Source organism: Lissotriton helveticus, chromosome 5_1 (assembly GCF_964261635.1).
Source record: "Lissotriton helveticus chromosome 5_1, aLisHel1.1, whole genome shotgun sequence".
NCBI classification, from domain to species: Eukaryota; Metazoa; Chordata; class Amphibia; order Caudata; family Salamandridae; genus Lissotriton; species Lissotriton helveticus.
Window position 1 is genome coordinate 1,683,244,755 of NC_136065.1, and position 20,374 is coordinate 1,683,265,128.

General features: G+C 45.4%; 1 protein-coding gene across 1 annotated transcript in view; it reads right to left on the reverse strand.

Moving 5' to 3' along the window:
* Positions 1-5,432: 5,432 nt before the first annotated feature.
* THTPA (thiamine triphosphatase) overlaps positions 5,433-20,374 on the reverse strand; it is a gene marked incomplete at its 5' end in the record, with an annotated part of 143,953 nt that continues 129,011 nt past the window's right edge. The window contains one exon of the mRNA XM_078640612.1: positions 5,433-9,914. Within this exon, the coding sequence (XP_078496738.1) occupies positions 9,814-9,914 (101 nt within the window). The remainder of the gene's footprint in view (positions 9,915-20,374) is intronic.

Sequence of the window (20,374 nt, forward strand, 5' to 3'; positions counted from 1 at the left end):
GATGAAAGGGTGGATGGATAGATGAAAGGGTGGGTGGATGGATGGATGGAAGGATGTATGGATAAAGGATGGATGTATGGATGGAAGGGTGAAAGGATGGATGGATGTGTGAAAGTGTGGGTGGATGAATGATGGATGGATGTGATGAGGTCTAACAGGCGCATTTATGGTTGTCAAAAGTTGATGATGATGAGGAGTACCAGTTTCTAGAAACTTTTGTCGGAAGGGGGTCCTTACGCCTAAAAAGGTTTTACAAGGGGGTCTTGGCATCAAAAAGTTTGAAGACCTCTGGGTTAGGGAGACCTATTCCCCTTTCCAAATCTTTTCTCTCGCCTCTTGTGAGATATGTTTTCCCTGTTAGTTGACAATGTAGATAAAGAGGAAGCAAAAAAGAATAAGGAGTGGGTGCACCCAAGGTAGTGGTCTAGTTGGCTCCAAAATAACAATGTTGAGGAGACTCTGGTCAATTGGTTCAAGGGTTTCTCTTATTATATGGCAATAATGTCTGAATATTTCCTGGGTTGGGGCACACAGATGGCATGCTAGCTTGTGTGCATGATGAATACAGTAGTGTGGGGTGGAAGGAGTATGATAAGGGTTTCAGAAGGGCAAAGGCAACCGACCCTGCCCTCACCTGGGACCAAATTGACGTTATTTTGTGGCTGAGGCACATGAAGTCCATGCCCCACAACAGCTCGCTGCAACAGTCCTTTTGGTCAGGCCCCCCATTTAGCACTGGGGAGGGGGAAAGAAAGGGGCATGTTGGGATTTTAACAAGCGTACATGCACCAGGGCAGCAGGCACATGCAAATTTAAGGATACATGTTCCTTCTGTGGCCACGCCTCCCACCCAGAGTGTGTAAAAAAAAAAAAGACAAGGGAGTCAAAAAGCAGAACTGAGGGCGTAGCCTTCACCAAGGACCGCTCCCCCATCAAAACCAGTGACCTGATCCCATGGTTGAATAAGTACAGCTGCCCCAATTCAGCGCAGATTTTATTGGAAGGTTTCAGGGACGGTTTCAGAATTCCTGTGCCTGATTATGTGGTGGCTTAACATTGCCAGAACCAACTATTTGTAAGATCCAACAATGGGGTTGCGGCAGCAAAAATAGAAAAAGAATTGAGGTTGGGAAGAGCGGCGGGCCCATTTGATGAAATACCAGTGGAGTGATTTGTGTGCTCCCCATTAGGGGTAGTACCCAAGACGGAGCAGGGGGAGTTCCGGTTAAATCGTAATTTATCAGCTCCCAGGGGCCAATCATTGAATGACGCCATAGATGGGGACCTGTGCACGGTCAGATAAGCATCGTTTGATCAAGCAATTGAAATGCTACGGGGCTGGGGCCGGGAGCACTTCTGGCAAAATCAGACATATAATCGGCTTTCCACTTGTTGCCAGTGCATCCTCTAGATTTTCGCCTGCTCGGTTTCCAGTTCCAAGGGAAATATTATATGGACAAATGCATGCCTATGGGGTGTTCTGTTTCCTGCTCTTACTTTGAGAAGTTAAGTTCATTCCTAGAGTGGTTTTTAAGGCAGGTGACTGGCCATCGGTCAGTCCTGCACTACCTAGACTATTTTCTTTTCTTAGAAGCACCTGGCTCTCAGGAGTGTGGCAGGGCATTACCGAGGTTTTGTGCACTCATGCACGACTTTGGCACAAGGTAAGACTGCCTGGTCAACCACGGAGATCAAATTCCTAGGTGTAGAACTGGATTCAGGGAATGGTGTGTCACGACTCCCCAAGGAAAAAATCATAACGGTCAGGTCAGCATTGCAGGAATGTTTGAGGAAGGAGAATGTGACCTTGCACCATCTAAAAAAAAAAAAACGGTGGACAGTTCAATTTTACTCTAAAAGTTATACCCATGGTGTGGTCATTCTCACGCACCATTGCACAGTCAATGTCAGGTCTCAAGAAAAAATATCATCACACCAGGTTGTCCGGCGAGGTCAGGCAGGACTAACCCGGGCATAGTGGGGCTACGCGGAGGGCCACGGAGTTGAGAACAAACTCCGTGGAGCTCCACTACGCCACCCGCCTCCCACCCACCCTATTAACAATTGCTTACAAGTTAAATAAAATGACTTTAAAGTAATTAAAAACACCTTACCTTAGCTGCAGCGCCCCGGGCTGCCCTCCTCCTCCTCATTGCTTTCTCTGGAAAAAATGCGCATGCACGGGCGGGCGCAGTTTTCCAGAGAACGCGATGAAGAGGAGGAGGGCAGCCCGGGGATGCCGCAGCTAAAGTAAAGTGTTTTCATTTACATTGAAGTCGTTTTATTTAACTTGTAAGCAATTGTTAATAGGGCGGGTGGGAGGCGGGGGCTGGCCAACTCCGCTCTGCCACAGAGTGTGCGGAGATTTGCCTGAACAGGCAAATCTCCACCACTCCGCGGGCGTAGCGGAGGTCTCCGCCCGGGGTTAGGCAGGACATGCGTATTTGGATGGCATTCCTGTATGATTACAATGGCAAAGTAGTGTGGCCCGGCCCACCCTGATCCAGCCCGGAGATGGGTCTGATGACCGATGCGGCAGATAGCTAGGGGTTTGGTGCCATTCTAGGCCCGGCATGGTGGGCGCAGCGTTGGCCAGCATGGTGGGCGGAATCCGAGCTCACAGGTAACATTGGATTAATGGAACTATTCCCCATCCTACTGGCATTGTCCATCTGGCCAGAACATCTGAGAAACCAATCTGTGGTCTTTTGGTCTGACAACATGTCTGTGGTAGAATGAATCAACCACCAATCGGCTAAGTGTAAAGTGATACTGCGACTGTTGAAGGAAATCATACTTTTATGCATGAGGTTAAATGTACTGTGTAGGGTAAAACATGTGTTAAATCATGCTGCTGACGCGCTCTCTTGTTTTAAGATGCAGGTGTTCCGGTCCCACCTTCCCGAATCAGCAGAGAAGCAAACGCCTTTCCCAGACCAGTGTTGGCAGCTTGGTGCCCCCCTGTCATCGGACATCATAGCAGGTAGCCCAGCACCCAGGACCAGGCGGGCCTATGAGGGGGTTTTGGGGCCTACTGCAATTTCTTGGGGGAAGAATGGAAGGTGGCATGGCATGAATCATCTGCAGTTGGTTCCTTTTAGAGGGCAATGAGGGACGGGGACGCTCCGTGGTATTAGCAACGCGCCACATGGCAGCAATCTCCTTTTTTGCAAAAATGCAGGGCAAGCGCAACACATTCATAGTGAAAAAAGCTCTAAGCGGGTGGAAGCGCTTGCAAAGTCCCCAACCAGACGCGAGGTGCCCTATAGGTATTGACACGCTGGCAGCATTACTTGGTGAGGTAGGTCAGGTTTGTAAATCACCTGGGGAAGTGCTTCTCTTTAAAGCAGCCTTTGCGCTGGCGTTCTATGGTGCTTTCAGGGTGGGGGATTGGTAGCGAAGAATAAAAAAGGACTGGCACGGGGGCTGCAATTCAGCCATGTGAGGGTGCAGGAGGAATCCCTATTAATATCTATTCCCAAGTCTAAGACCGATCAGGATGGTAGGGGGGACAGAGTTATATTGCAAAAAGCACATGGGAGTGTGTGCTGCCCCATTACCAATTTGGAAGCATTTCTGGCACACAGGCCACCGGGCGCAGGGGGTCCACTACTAATGCATGGCGATGGAACCCCGCTCACTAAATTTGAATTCAGTAGAGTCACGAGTGTGGCCCTCATGGCGGCCGGTTTAGACCTAGTAAGGTTTGGGACCCATTCTTTTCGGATAGGGACTGCCACCGAGGCAATGGCCAGGGGCCTTTTGGGAAGCACAGTTCAGAGGATTGGTAGGTGGTCCTCAGACTGTTACAAGCACTATGTGCGTCTACATATGCTGTGAAAGGTTGGCTACATGTTACTGATGGTGATTCTCTATTTGATTTGGCTTGCATTTCCACATCCTGTCCTGCAGGGGGGAAGCTTGCAGAGGTTCATCGGTTTTCGGAGCCTGTTGCAGCCCAGGTACCCGCCTGGGGGCACAGGGAAGTGGACGTGTGAATAATTGGTCACTCATATGTGCGCAGGTTCAGACAATGTTTCTTTTCCGGCAACTATGCACACAGGGCATGTCAGGCAGTTTTCACTGTCTCCTTCCACGGCCGGGGGGGGGGGGTTTACACCTTGACCAGCTTAGGGATATGTTGGTAAGCTTGCTGGACAGGACCCTCCGCAGCGTTCATCTTGTACCTGGGGGGTAATAATCTGGTTCACCTGGGTAGGGAGGGTGTAGTGGAAGCACTGATCACCGAGGTAGGATGACCGGCGAGGAGATGCCTGCAGACGGTGATGGTCTGGTCACACATGGTCCCCAGATTTCAGTGGAGGGGGGCGAGTCTGTGTGGGCTTTGAATCACTCAGTAAAAACAATCAACAACCGTATTGATATTCCGATCCCCAAAGCTTCAGATGATTGCGCATGGATGCATACAGGGGGAAAGTTTTTTCCTGGAGAATGTACTTGCCTGGTTAGTGGGAATGCGAGCAAGGCATGACCTTCTAGGTGCATGGGGGGGCCAGATAGTCGGGCAGCTATGCTGGCCTGTGGTGGTAAGGTCATGATTGGTGGGCATCTTTTACTGTTGTTAGTAGGCATCACCATTGTCAAATGAAGACACCTGGGGGGGCCGGGGGGCAGATGGTCTCTCATGGAACTCCAGGGGCAGTTATAGCTGGTAGGCTGGAAGGGTGCAGGTGAAAGGGAAGTTCCCTTCCGGTAGGCTTTTGGGCCAACACCCACACATGCCCAATGGCGCAAGAAAAATGGAGATAATGTTGAGGGCGTAGGGGGTGCCCAGGGTGAGATAACCTTCTGGCGAACTGGGCCTCCTGCGCAAGGTCACTTTGGTAGGAGAGTGGGACCTAGCTTGATATTGGACCAGTCATTGACCCTCCGTAGGCTCAACAGGGATGCGCAGGAAGATAATGTTGATCATTTAGCTTATGACAGGAATGGCTCTGTATTAGAAAGATGTTAAGGATAGCCAAATGACATACTGTACATATCAATGTAATGGACCAGGCTTTTTGCGTATTGTGTAAATGGTGTATATATGAAAAATGTATGTTTGTTACTGTTATGAATAAAATACGGCTGGGGTTTTACAACCCTTAACCCAAGCCATGGTGTTGTCTCCACAGAGGCCTTGAGGGAGAATGGAGGAGGACCTGTGTTTGCCCTAGGGGCACAAATGATGAGATAAAAGGGGATTGTCTGTTTGGGGGAGGGGACTCGCAGTACCTGTCCATAATGGTAAAAGATGGCGATACATGTCAGCCAAGACAAAATTAACCAGTGTGCGGCAGTGGTACATACGAGTACTTGTTGAAAATGACAGATCAACGCGTCGGCACCAAAACATATATTTACTAAAGAGGAAAAATTGCTATTCCAGGTCACAGATTACATTATTAATGAGAATGACACTATTAACATTTTGTTTGAGAGAATAAAGTTTATTTTCCAAAATTGAAAATATGTTTTCGATAGCAAACTGCATGCATTTTCGTTCACTGACAAGCTGATGTTTGCTAACAAAATTCTTGCATTCCCTAGTATATATTTGAAGCTAATCTTGGAGTGATAACTTCAGTGGCAACATTGCTGAATGACTGTGGAAAATCTGCCTGGCTGCGGTGCCTGGGACTGAGAGATGTGTGTAAGGTGTTTACTATTCTAGCTGGAGCCTCCCACGGAGATTTTTAGTCACAACATGCGATTAACATTCTACATGGAAGGTGCAGGATGGAAAAATTAAAGGAACTCAAATTTAGAAATGCAGATGAATGCTAGGACAAATGAAAGAATATGAATTATAACATTTTCTGGACTGCTAGACCATTCTTCGACTTTTGACCATTGCAGTAGGAAATTGGACTTAAAATGCACAATTTTCGCAAAAAGTTTGGGTTGGGTAAACCTTTAAAAACCTGGGGAGGAAAAAAATTGCTTGCCACACCATTAAGTACTGCAATATTTGATAAATACCTGTTCAGAACCTTTAATTTGCGAATATAGGGGACCACTGGGCTGTAAAAAGGTACCATTTGGCTCAACAACTCTAGCTATTGAAGCACACCAAGAACATGTCATTAAACACCTGCTTCAAAGCCATACACAAGCCACGCCCCCTGGCTGCCAGTCCCTGCCCACCATACCTACTTTTGTGACTGCCTGCCCTTCTTTTTCCCTATTTAAAGCCGTGGTGCGCTTTACGCCCATCTGCTGCACCCAGCGGCGCCGCAGTGAAAACACGTCTTTTTTTTCCAAGGTCCCACAGGATCCAGCGCGAGGCTGTGAAGCCACAGGCCCCTCATCTTTACATGATCTGCATTAGTGTAGAGTTAGTCTTTCTTCTAAACCAGGTGCAATACCTGTCTCGCATAAATTAAGGTCCACTCCCCTTAGCGTCAGAGATTACCTGAAGAAGCTATTGGATAATATGGTTTCAGAAAAGATAATTGAACCCACAGATTCATCTCAATGGGTTAGTCCTATTGTGATTGTACGTAAGAGAGACTCCAGCATTCGCCTATGAGCGGATCTTCGTTCTCTCAATCAAAATATTCTAATTGATTGCCACCCCATTCCCAAAATTCAAGATCTTCTGACCGGTATTGATGGTTCAAAATGTTTCACTTTGCTTGATTTGCGCAGCGCATATAATCAGATTCCCCTTTCTCCTCATCTACTGATTTGACAACTTTTATTACGCCATTTGGAGCCTATAAATATCTAAGGCTACCATTCGGATTAGCCTCGGCGGCAAGTGTATTTCAATAGTTTATGGACTCCTTACTTAGTAACATCAAATCTGTTCAGGCCTATCAAGGCGATGTCTTAATTTTTTCAAAAACAGAAGAGGAGCATGTTAAAACACTGAAAGAATTTCTTTCACGTTTTAGAGATGTGGGAATGACCTTGGGTCAATACAAATGTAAATTCTTTAAATCAGAAGTAGATTATCTTGGTCATTCTATTTCTTTAAATGGTATTAAGCCAAAATTTTCCCTCACAAAAGCTATCTCAAATGTTCAGGTACCTATTAATAAGGAAGCATTAAAGTCTTTCTTAGGAATGACGGAGTATTATTCCAGGTTTATCCTGGGATACTCACAAATTGTCCAGCATTTACGTGATCTTCTTAAGAAAAATATTACGTTTATTTGGTCTGATGTTGTGGATAAGTCTTTCAAAACAATCAAGAAATCCATTCTTGATTCCCCAGCATTGTCTTCCTTTACTCCGGGGGTACAGTGTACCATCTCAGTAGACGCAAGTCAATTAGGTTTAGGCACTGTTTTGTGTCAATGGGTTGGTGCAACTGAAAGAACAATAGGTTTTGCTTCTAGACTTCTTTTCTCTGCAGAGAGGAACAATAGCACCATTGAAAGGGAGGCCCTGGCTTGTTCATGGGCTGTCGAAAAGTTTAAAAGTTATATATGGGGCTCACATTTCAATTTGTTAAGTGACCACAAACCCTTGCTGCACTTGCTTAATAGTAATGGAACTGGCAAGGCTTCAGCAAGATTAGTGCGTATACTTTCCAGGCTACACAAGTTTAATTTTACCATTTGTCACATTTCAGGTGGGCTTAATGTCAGGGCGGACTGTCTCTCTAGGCTCCCACTTCAAGAAAATTATTCTGACACTAAATTTAATGAGGTTGAGTGTGTCGTAGCATCTATTAATGATTCTAGCATTGAATTTCCATTTTTGACACAGGAGGATTGGATGAAAGCTTATAAGGATGATAAAATTTTACAAGCCGTGAAGAACATGATTATTTGTGGTTGGCCTAGAGAACATTTGTTACCTGTTCTCTTAAGTCTTATGCCCAGGTGTCCCAGGATCTTTCCATTGTTAATGATGTCCTAATGCGTAGAGACCAGTGTATTCCTCCTTCTTCAATTCGCTCGAAGTTGGTTGAGTTCGCACATGAGGGTCATCTGGGTATAGGAAGCACTTCTAGGAAACTCAAGGAGCATTTTTGGTGGCCTGCTTTAGACAAGGATGTCTCGTTATGGATAGATAAGTGTGATTTTTGTTTGCTTTCGGATAAACATTGGAAGATCAGTAAACTTCCTCTTCATCCTGTATCTGTGCCTGAAGAAGCATGGTCTAAGATCGCACTTGATTTTGCAGGCCCATTTGATCTCCTGTCGAGCAATGAACGATATGTCATTGCCCTCATTGACTATCATTCCAAATTGGTGGATTTTGAGTTCTGTGACTCTTCTACTTCTTGTTCTGTTATTAAGTTTTTGAACAGAGTCTTTCATTCAGAAGGATTACCGAAGGAAATAGTCACGGATAATGGTTCACATTTTTGTTCATCACCTATGCAGGATTATTTTAAGAGTCATGACATCAGGCATTTAAAGGTGGCTCTTTATTCTCCTTCTTCGAATGGGCTCATTGAGAGGATGAATAGATTTATAAAGGAGGGCATTCAGACATTGTATTTTTTTTATTATATTTTTTTTATATATATTGATCACACCACATTCTACAACAGGGATTTCTCCTTTCAGATTGCTTAAGAAGAGAAATCCTAATGGTGTTATTTGTCCTAACTGGTTAAAAGATCTCAAGAAAGACAGTTCATCTTGTGTTGCATGTAAGGATAAAAGTATTTTTAAGGAAAATGTTTTGGTGAAAAAGGGTTTACAAAAAAAGTACTTTGATACAACGTCTGCATCGGTCATGAAGGACTTCAAGTAGGTGATTGGGTGATGTTTAGAAATCCGAATAAGGTCAAAAAGGGCCTTTCAAAATTCTCGTCACCTATTCAGGTTGTCAAAACTTCAAAAGGTTCTCTTTTTCTTGAGAGGAAGGGGTGTTGGAGTAAAAGAGCAGTTGTTAAAATTTCTAATGAACAAGCTAAGAAAGTACTTCTGTACAAGCCTCCCTCTAGTGATCATGATTGTTCACATTTTCCTTTAGGGACTGCGTCTGATAACGTTTTAATTCCTGTGTTACCTTCTACTTCCTGTTCAGATATGGACTTGCATGTTACACCTGTAACTCACCAGATTACTTCTTCTGCAAAAGAAATGTCTGGATCACATAAGATTTATCGTAATTGTTCTATTCCCACAAGGTTCAGAGATTTTTATATGTCTTAACACACTTACAATTTTTTTTAGGTTTTCTGTTCATTTTATGGGAAGGGAGATGATGTAGTGTTAGTTTTACTTCTATGTTTGAGTTCGCTCACTCCTACTGTTATGTAACGATGCACACTGTTCCACATTCTACATGTTGCTCCCTCGCAGAGAGTGTATCTTCAAACATGTTTATGTTTGAAGATGCATCTCTTGTGGGCAACCTTACAGTTAGTTCCTCAGCTGCTGGGTAAACCCATTCAGCTGTTGGACTGACTTGAGGGCGGCAACACTCCCGTGTTATGCCTACTGATTTGGAATAAATATTTATTTGGATAATATCCTGTTTCTGTCTACTTCAATTCCTGGAATAATACCAACTTCACAATTAGTTCGATGTTTTGGAAGCTAAACCCATCGGTCAAGACGTAGTGCATGAATAGGACAGACCCGAACCTCCAGAAGCAGATAGATTCCTCAGATTGCCTTTCACACAGTGCTATTGTCTGCGCCTCGAAGCTATGAACAGAAGCGCTGTCCCTCGGGCACCTATTCATGGCTTCGGTCTCTCTGGAAACGATTCCGGGGGTCTGCGTCGGTGTTAGTAGTGTGAGGCGTGTTGTTGTGTTTTGAACAGAACCGGCGGGCTCTGCAAGACTCCACCCCCTCCTCACACCCGCCGGTGGCTCTGCAAACATCATCACCCGCCTCACAGCACCCCTGCTTCCAGGAGCCGCTGGTGGTGCGCGGGGCGGAAACGCTGCAGGTAGGTGGTCATCTTGCCCGGGACACGGTGGCTACCAGTGACTCCTAGGGGGGAAACAGGAAGAGCGGTTAAATAAGTCACATGCAACAACACAGAGCGCACAAAACATCCTGGCATGAATATCCACTACCTAAATATTGTGAAGGTTAGGTATATTTATAGGTAAGTGCACATTTACTTTTCTTACTCCCACATCTACTACCATGAAGATACACATCGTCAATGTAGAGTTCAGTATTCTAAATAAGGCCACTGCAATTATGTGATTGTGCGGCAGTGATTTTTTTTTTGTTGATAATTATAGATGTGCCATATATCTCATCATATGCCACATAATCGAAAGACGTTAAAAAAAATGTTTCTAGCTCAAACGGTTCAAAGGGTTATCCATAGAAGGGACCAAGACTCGGGCACGCCGCCGAGTATGGCGGTCGCGCCCGTCCCAGGGAGTCCAGGCTGGGTCACCGTGCACAGAAAGTGACGCGGGCGGCTCCCGCCTCACGCCTGCACCTGATTGGGTTTTTAGGGCTGTGACCCTGATGCACAAGAAGCGCTTCCGGGTCATACGATGTAAATGCGGCTGGGAAGCCGGTTCCAACCGGCAGAATTGGCAATAAAAGGGCTGTGGAGCAGCAGATCGTTCGCTTTCGCCGCTGCCCCACAGCCTGATTGGGCCACGAGGGCCTCGGGACCAAGGCCTTCACTAAGAGCTTTTTCCCCAACCATCATCCCCTGAGGCAGAAGTTTTGTGAATGTGTAGTTTTGCTTCTCTTGTTTTTCTAGTAGGTAATGTAATGAGGCAATCGTTTATTGTGCTAACCGAATTTTCCTTTTAGGGCGGCATCTTGTCGTATTTTATGTGAAGTTAAGTAGTATTCCTTGGTCAGGCGGTACGGTCATGATTGGTGGGCATAGTTTACGGTCCTTAGCAGGCATCACCTCTGTCAAATGGGGACGCCTGAAAAGGGGGGGGGGTTTGGGGGCGGGAGGTGGAGACAGATGGTCTCTCATGGAACTCCAGCCCCTTATGGAGATAATGTTGAGGGTGTAGGGGGTGCCCGGGGTGAGGTAACCTTCCGGCGAACTGGGCCTCCTTCGCAAGGTCACTCCGGTAGGAGGGTGGGACCTAGCTTGATCTTGGACCAGCCATTGACCCTGCCGTAGGCTCAAACAGGGATACGCAGGAAGATAATGTTGCGCCTCACTTAGCTTATGATAGGAATGGCTATGTATTAGAAACATGTTAAGGATAACCAAATGACATACTGTACATATCAATGTAATGGACCGGACTTTCTGCTTATTGTCTAAATGGTTTAAATATTGGGATTAATGTTTTTGTTTATGGTTATGCATAAAATACAGCCAGGGGTTACGACCCTTAATCCAAGCTGGTGTGTTGTCTACATTGTTGCCTTGGGGTAAGGGGTGGGGGGGGACCTGACTGGCCTATGGGGGTCTCCAAGCGTTGAAGTAAAAGGGTGGCTTGTTTGGTTAAGGGAGGGGGACTCGGCAGTACCTGGCCATATTAAGAACACAGTGACACGTGTTGCTGTGCAGTGGTAGGCCTTTTGCAATGCTTTACTGGTCACCTTTCTGTTGCTTATTGCTATATTTGCAAGTGTAAAACAACAAAATAATGAAGTAATACTAGTGTAAACTGTGCCACGTTACGCTGCATAGTTTGCCTTTATTGACACATAATTGACTCATCCCTGGTGCATAATTGGCCTTCCCCAGTCTCATAATTCCAGTGACCCTGATTAAAAGTACTTATAAACACTTACCCTCACTATATTTTTGGCACAGTATGTCAAGCTCAAAATTCTGATAGCATATAAGTGATTCTACCGTCAAAAATTAAGGGGGTGAGCTAGTGACTAAGAACACACGCATCGCCCTGCATCTACCGCCCACAATCACCCCCTTATACGCCAAAAGTGACTAAACAGCTTTCCATCTTTGTAACCAGGCCAGCATTTTACCAACCAGTATTTTTTTCCTGTCAGATATGCATTTAAAACAGCAAATACGAAAATACATCACTGTCAAATATGGTATAGCTTTCTAAACTATTCTTAGATAATTAACAAATCCGACAGAATTGCCATCTTAAAAAGAATAGAGACTAATTTCCATAAAATGTTTTCCAAGTACCTGCTCCCGTCACTTCCAGAAATTCAGATGGTGAACCTATGTTCAGTATTTCTCTCGCCTGATGTCACCCATGACCATAAGTGATTCTCTGGGCTATAGAAGGAGTGCCATGGCTCACGCATTGCAAGACTGACGATTACTGCTCCAAGGAGACTAATGGTTACTGACAGCAAACCCTCCCACTAAACCAGTAACAACACTCTTACACCACCAAAACAACCATAATTCTTACACTCTACCAGAGAACTAGAGCTTTTATACCTGTCCAAAGAGCAAGCCCTCTTTCACCCTCCCACAGAACCAGCATTCTTACACCATGCTAATAAACCAGAGATCATATACCATCTCACAGCACCAACACTGTACACCATTCCCACAAATCAAGTACTCCTACACCCTCCCACAGAACCAGCACTCCTACACCCTCCCACAGAACCAGCACTCTTGCATCATACAATAAACCAGAGATCATATACCATCTCACAGCACCAACACTGTACACCATTCCCAAAAATCAAGCGCTCTTTCACCCTCCCACAGAACCAGCACTCTTGCACCATGCCAATAAACCAGAGATCATATACCATCCCACAGCACCAATACTGTACACCATTCCCACAAATCAAGTACTACTACACCCTCCCACGGATCCAGCACTTACACCATGCCAATAAAACAGAGATCATATACCATCTCACAGCACCAACACTGTACACTATTCCCAAAAATCAAGTACTCCTACACCCTCACACAGAATCAGTACTCTTGCATCATGCCAATAAAACAGAGATCATATACCATCTCACAGCACCAATACTGTACACCATTCCCACAAATCAAGTACTACTACACCCTCCCACGGATCCAGCACTTACACCATGCCAATAAAACAGAGATCATATACCATCTCACAGCACCAACACTGTACACTATTCCCAAAAATCAAGTACTCCTACACCCTCACACAGAATCAGTACTCTTGCATCATGCCAATAAAACAGAGATCATATACCATCTCACAGCACCAACACTGGACACCATTCCCAAAAATCAAGTACTCCTAAACCCTCCCACAGAATCAGCACTCTTACACCATGCCAATAAACCAGAGATCATATACAATCTCACAACACCAACACTGTACACCATTCCTAAAAATCAGGTACTCCTACACCCTCCCACAGAACCAGCTCTCTTACACAATCCCACAGAACCAGCACTCTTGTGCCATGCCAATAAACCAGAGATCCTATACTATCTCACAGCAACAACACTGTACACTATTCCCAAAAATCAAGTACTCCTAAACAATCCTACACCCTCCCATAGAACCAGCTCTCTTACACAATCCCACAGAACCAGCACTCTTGTGCCATGCCAATAAACCAGAGATCCTATACTATCTCACAGCAACAACACTGTACACTATTCCCAAAAATCAAGTACTCCTAAACAATCCTACACCCTCCCATAGAAGCAGCACTCTTACACAATCCCACAGAACCAGCACTCTTGCGCCATGCAAATAAACCAGAGATCATATACCATCCCACAGCACCAACACTGTACACCGTTCCCAAAAATCAAGTACTCCTACACCCTCCCACAGAACCAGCACTTTTACACCCTCCCACAGAACCAGCACTCATACACCATGGCAATAAACAAGAGATCATATACCATCTCACAGCAACAACACTGGACACCATTCCCAAAAACCAAGTACTCCTACACCCCCCCACAGAACCAGCACTCTTGCACCATGTCAATAAACCAGAGATCATATACCATCCCACAGCACCAACCGTGTACACCATTCCCAAAAATCAAGTACACCTACACCCTCCCACAGAACCAGCCCTCTTACACCATGCCAATAAACCAGAGATCATATACCATCCCACAGCACCAACACTGTACACCATTCCCAAAAATCAATTACTCCTACACCCTCCCACAGAACCAGCACTCTTACACAATCCCACAGAACCAGCACTCTTGCGCCTTGCCAATAAACCAGAGATCATATACCATCCCACAGCACCAATACTATACACTACACCCAAACATGAAGTACTCCTACACCCTTCCACAGAACCAGCACTCTTGCACCATGCCAATAAACCAGAGATCATATACCAAGCCACAGCAACAACACTGTACACAATTCCCAAAAATCAAGTACTCCTAAATACCCTCCCACAGAACCAGCACTCTTACACCATGCCAATAAACCAGAGATCATATACCATCTGACAGCACCAACACTGTACACTATTCCCGAAAATCAAGTGCTCCTACACCTTCCCACATTACCAGCACTCTTACACAATCCCACAGAACCAGCACTCTTGAGCCATGCCAATAAACCAGAGATCATATACTATCTCACAGCAACAACACTGTACACCATTCCCAAAAATCAAGTGCTCCTAAACAATCCTACACCCTCCCATAGAACCAGCACTCTTACACAATTACACAATCCCACAGAACCAGCACTCTTGCGCCATGCCAATAAACCAGAGATCATATACCATCCCACAGCACCAACACTGTACACCGTTCCCAAAAATCAAGTACTCCTACACCCTCCCAGAGAACCAGCACTTTTACACCCTCCCACAGAACCAGCACTCATACACCATGGCAATAAACAAGAGATCATATACCATCTCACAGCAACAACACTGGACACCATTCCCAAAAATCAAGTACTCCTACACCCTCCCACAGAACCAGCACTCTTGCACCCTCCCACAGAACCCGCACACTTGCACTATGCCAATAAACTAGAGATCATATACCATCCCCCAGCAACAGCACTGTACACCATTCCCAAAAATCAAGTATTCCTACACCACCCTACAAAACCAGTGTTCTTACGCTATCCCACAGAACAAGGGTGCATTAACTTTCGACCAGAACACGTTTATACCAAGCCCTAGAACCAGGCTTTATACGCTGTCCCACAGAAGAAGAACTTCCCAAACAGCACTATTACACCACTCTACCAGACCAAATCTCTCATACCATCGTACATAACCAGAACGTTTACAACCTGCCACAGACCTAGCACTTTTAATCACCCCAAGAGCAATCAGTCTTAACACTCGTACTAAACCAGAGATCTTTACAAAAACACAGAACTTTTACAACTTGCCCCCGAAGCAGCACTTTTAATCGCTCCTAAAGAACAATAGTTTATACACCATCCAGATAAATCAGAGTTCTCACACCATTTCAGAGAACCTGGGGTCCTACATGACCAGAACTTTACACTTCCCACAGCATGAGCTCTTTTGAGCCCCCCTCTATAGAACAAACACACTTACACCATCTGACAAAACCAGAGCACTTGCAACATACCATAGAAGCGCTCTTACATCCTCTCACAGAGCAATCCCTATTACACCTTCCCACACACCGTCCACCCTACCAAAGTGCAAGCTCTCTTTTACCACCATACGGAGCCAGCACTCATTACTTGGGGACACGGTACTAACATGCTGAAATCCTGTCCAAGAATGACCTCCCTTCCACAGAACTACCACTCTGATGCCATCGCAAAGAACCAGCGCTCTTCTTCTAGTTTTAGAACCAGCGGTTGTCCTCCATAATAATTCCTAGTTGTAAAGAGCAGACATATAACCCCTTAAGGTTTCAAGGCGCTGAGGATCATCCCACAAAGCCAGCAGTTTAGCATCACACAGAACAATCACTCTTATGCCCTAAATCAGACCACCATGCACTTAGCAGCACTCTTGCAACCTCCCAATGAACTATTGCACTTACACCCACTTACAGACCAAACACTTCTACAACCTTCAGCAAATCCAGCACACTTGTACCTTCCCACAAAATCAGTGCTCTTTCACAATTAAGCAGCCCCAGGTCCCTTACACGTTCACATAAAACCTTCCCACGGAACGATTACTTGCATCCAGTCGGACAGATCCAGCACTCTTACATCTTACTGCAGAAACAACACTTACACTCCTACAGGTCCACAGCTCTTAAAAGGGCCATACTGTGCAAAGTAAAAAGCTTACCCAATTGCACAACATCAGCAGTCACCAACAATAAGGGTTCTGGTATGACCCTTTGTCTGGTAGGGCTGTATACCCTATAGTGACATCACTGACTAGATGACCCATTTAGCCACCTATATAGTGGATAGTGGTATGCCACGCCAGGGTGGTGTATCTGTTGCAGTCAGTATCTTTTACTACTCTCCTATGAACCCCCTGGTCATAACGCTCAGGCCTTACAAAGCTGTCTCCTCTCGTTGTTCATGTGCAAAACTGCCTACATAGTGCACCCTGCATGCTCCACATGCACAAAGTGGGAGGTCAAGCCCTTGTAGGGCCCTCCTTAGGCCACAAACCCACTGGAGGGCTCCTCTGTCATCCCTGATATCGCTGCCTTTTCAGAAGTCCAAGTAAATAGGGTTTTAAGATGTCTACCTAATAGCTTGCCATTCCGCCTCCTACCTAGTACGGTGACAATCACACTCTAGGTCTTTCTGGACACGGTCTCCTGTCCAAAACCTTTCCCTTTAAAGTCACTGATCTCCGGTGTGTTAAACTAATAAGTACAATAAATGCAATTTGGGTGAGGATGTGGCCTAACTGCAAGATCAGTTGACCTCAAAGCTGGGGAACCGGGTTCAAGTCTTGGCAGGAACGCTCAACATCCTGTGATTCTGGGCAAATCACTTAATCTCCCCGTGTCTGTAACCCAACTGGTGCTCATGTAAAGTGCTCTGATACCTTTGGGTCGACTTCGCGCTATTTAAAACTCCCAACAAAAAAAGGCTCGACACACAGAAATCATTAGTCTTTCACATAAAGGTCCATGTCTGGAAATTGCGTCTGTAATGGCCAGGAGGGGAGTGGTTCTTCCGTCTACTTCTGCTTCCTTCAAATGAGAAAGGTAAAGTGATTTGGCAGGCGAGCACAAGTGGTTTCATCCCAGCTCACCAAACAGATACAATTTTGTGGCAAGGACTCAGATAAGGTTTTGCAGGGTCCCCTGCCCACAGTGCTGCATGGATTTTACAGGGACGGGACTGGCAGTTGAGTCAGATTGTCAAAGCAATGTAAGGCAGGTAAAAAATATGCTTAGATCAAGAGGGAGAGAGAGAACTAGATAAGCTAGACCGGATCCCCTGGATTATATGCATATATCAATAAGGACTAGCTAGATTAAGAAGGATAAAGAGGACTCAGATGGGTACGTCATGTAGCAACAAAGAATGAGGAGAAACGTTGTTTTCCTCATAAAGCCCTCACCCACCGACCTAGTCGGTGGCATGCTTCATCATCGGGCCCACCACAGTGGCACCTAATGTGCCCCGGGTGTGCTTCAACGCCAGGAGACTGCGGAGCTGGTATGTTGCTGAGTGTGCGGTGAAGAAGGGTGTGAGAAGTGAAGTTGATTAAAAGCTATGCAGGCGGTCCCAGCACCCGAGGGTTGCTTATTTTTAATGAACTGGGCCTCTGCTAGCGGATAAAAGGCAAGAAGACGTGTTGGAGTGCTTGTTATGACCTCCAGCGTCTAGTGCGGTCTACATGTTTCAGCCAGTGCCTTGTTAATTTTAAGCTGGCTTTCCTCAGGACCTTTTTGTATGTGAAAAGTGCAAAAATAAACTTAATATTTAAGTGGTTATGTGGTCTTTTGGCTATGTGTGGCGCACGCTAAGGCGCTATAGCTGTTTGAGGGGATTCCCTCAAGCTTGACTACATACAACACATAGGACAAAGACAGGACGTACAAGGTAGAGTCATTTCAGTATGGTATAATGTACCACAAGATGCCGGCTTATAAGGTGGTGGTCGGCCTATAATCGGCTATGGTGAGCTCATGGCACGTGCATGAAGCTGGTGAGAATTGTAACAGATTTACTTGAAATCGATCTACAAGGGAGTATAAAAACGAAACCGGACACCCCACTCACCTCATACCGGGCGCCGCGGACGGACGAATAGGTCCAAGGAGGAACCAGACCGAAAAACTCGTGAGTAAATCTGATCCACTACAGCTACAACAGGGTAAGCCACCTTTTTCCCAACAGGTTGGAGATTTGTTGAACTACCTTTTATTCCACTAGGGTCTCTTTCTCTGCCAGGCGACCCATGAAGCTTTTTACAAGACAAAACAGAGTGAGGATCCAATATTACACTTACCTGTACCTCACCTTGTAAATACGCTTTTTTAGCCCACCACCAAAAAACTAACGGTTTTGTTACAATTCTCACCAGCTTCATGCACGTGCCATGAGCTCACCATAGCCGATTATAGGCCGACCACCACCTTATAAGCCGGCATCTTGTGGTACATTATACCATACTGAAATGACTCTACCTTGTACGTCCTGTCTTTGTCCTATGTGTTGTATGTAGTCAAGCTTGAGGGAATCCCCTCAAACAGCTATAGCGCCTTAGCGTGCGCCACACATAGCCAAAAGACCACATAACCACTTAAATATTAAGTTTATTTTTGCACTTTTCACATACAAAAAGGTCCTGAGGAAAGCCAGCTTAAAATTAACAAGGCACTGGCTGAAACATGTAGACCGCACTAGACGCTGGAGGTCATAACAAGCACTCCAACACGTCTTCTTGCCTTTTATCCGCTAGCAGAGGCCCAGTTCATTAAAAATAAGCAACCCTCGGGTGCTGGGACCGCCTGCATAGCTTTTAATCAACTTCACTTCTCACACCCTTCTTCACCGCACACTCAGCAACATACCAGCTCCGCAGTCTCCTGGCGTTGAAGCACACCCGGGACACATTCGGTGCCACTGTGGTGGGCCCGATGATGAAGCATGCCACCGACTAGGTCGGTGGGTGAGGGCTTTATGAGGAAAACAACGTTTCTCCTCATTCTTTGTTGCTACATGACGTACCCATCTGAGTCCTCTTTATCCTTCTTAATCTAGCTAGTCCTTATTGATATATGCAGGTAAAAAATATGACCAGTGACAATAACATTTGTTGTTTTGCACAGTGCTGCACATCACGTTTTGGATACTTCAGAGAGCTGCAGTGTTTGTTAATTCACACATTACCTTCTCTGCACTATTCCCCATCACAATCTATTACACCCCTTCTTTCTTCCCTTTGGTTTAAGATACTTTCTTAAATAATTGGTTCACAAAATATCTCATATAACAAGTTTCAAAGAAGATCTTTAGATTACTGTTGGAAATTGGCCCTTTCTGCAAGGACACCCCAGAGTTTTGCCTTCTGCAGCTGAATCCGTTTTTGTTGGCATTAGGACTCAGCACATTTTACCCCTGCCAGTTAGTGGTGAGGTGCTTGTGCTCTACCTTCCAAAATATGGTAAAATTGGTATACACAGGATTGGTACATTTAATTTACTCATTAGTCCCTAGTACATTTTACTATATGCACCCAGGGCCTGTAAATCAAATGCTACTAGTGGGCTGCAGCACTCATTGTGCACTCACTAAAAGAAGCATTGTAACAGCATGCCTCGGGCCTGCCTCTGCAGCCTACCTGTGAAATTTTAAAATTGCCATTCTTGACCTGGAAAATACATCTTTTTCCAGGCCTAAACCTTCCTTTTTAATACTTATAAGTCACCGCTACCGTAGGCCCTTATTGCTCATAGGGGAAGGCGCTTGGTATTTATAAAGTAGGGCATGTTTAATGTTTTACATGTCCTGGTAGTGAAAATCCTCCTTCACTGGGCCCTTCAATGTGTCACGGCTAGCCTCTCATTAATTAATGCTGGTTTACCCTATTATATTTAATAACTGATAAATTCAGTTTGGGAGCAGCTAGAGAAATATGTCTTCCACCTATTTTAATTGTAATTTAGACTTCCCTTTCATGGTAACATCGGAACAAAAAAAATTCTTTGGGAAATACCACTTTTAGAAAGTAGGCCTTTTCGTGCAGAAAGTTTCTGGAGCTGATCTGTAAGTGGCCAGCTGACCCTGGGCTGCTGTTGGCTACCGCACTGGGAAATGTGTATTGGAGTCAGGCAATAGACAAAGGGCCTGGTGTAGAAGGGAGTGGGTATTCCGGACAAGATGGTTGAGGAGGAGCTGATCCCTTCCCTGATTACACTTCAAAAGAACCCTGCCCCGGCACACACAAAGGAACCAGACACCAGGCCTGCCCCAGGCTTTTGTTTCACTAACCAGACTGCAGCCAAACAAAGAGAAGAAGGGAGTACTGACCAGATCTAGGCTTGGGGATAGACAAATGATTGTACCCCACCCACAGGCTGGCACTGAGGTATAAAAGTGGCACCCTCAGAACATAAAATCAGAACACTTCTGGACCTGAGAAGATGCAGAAGAAGGACTGCCCAA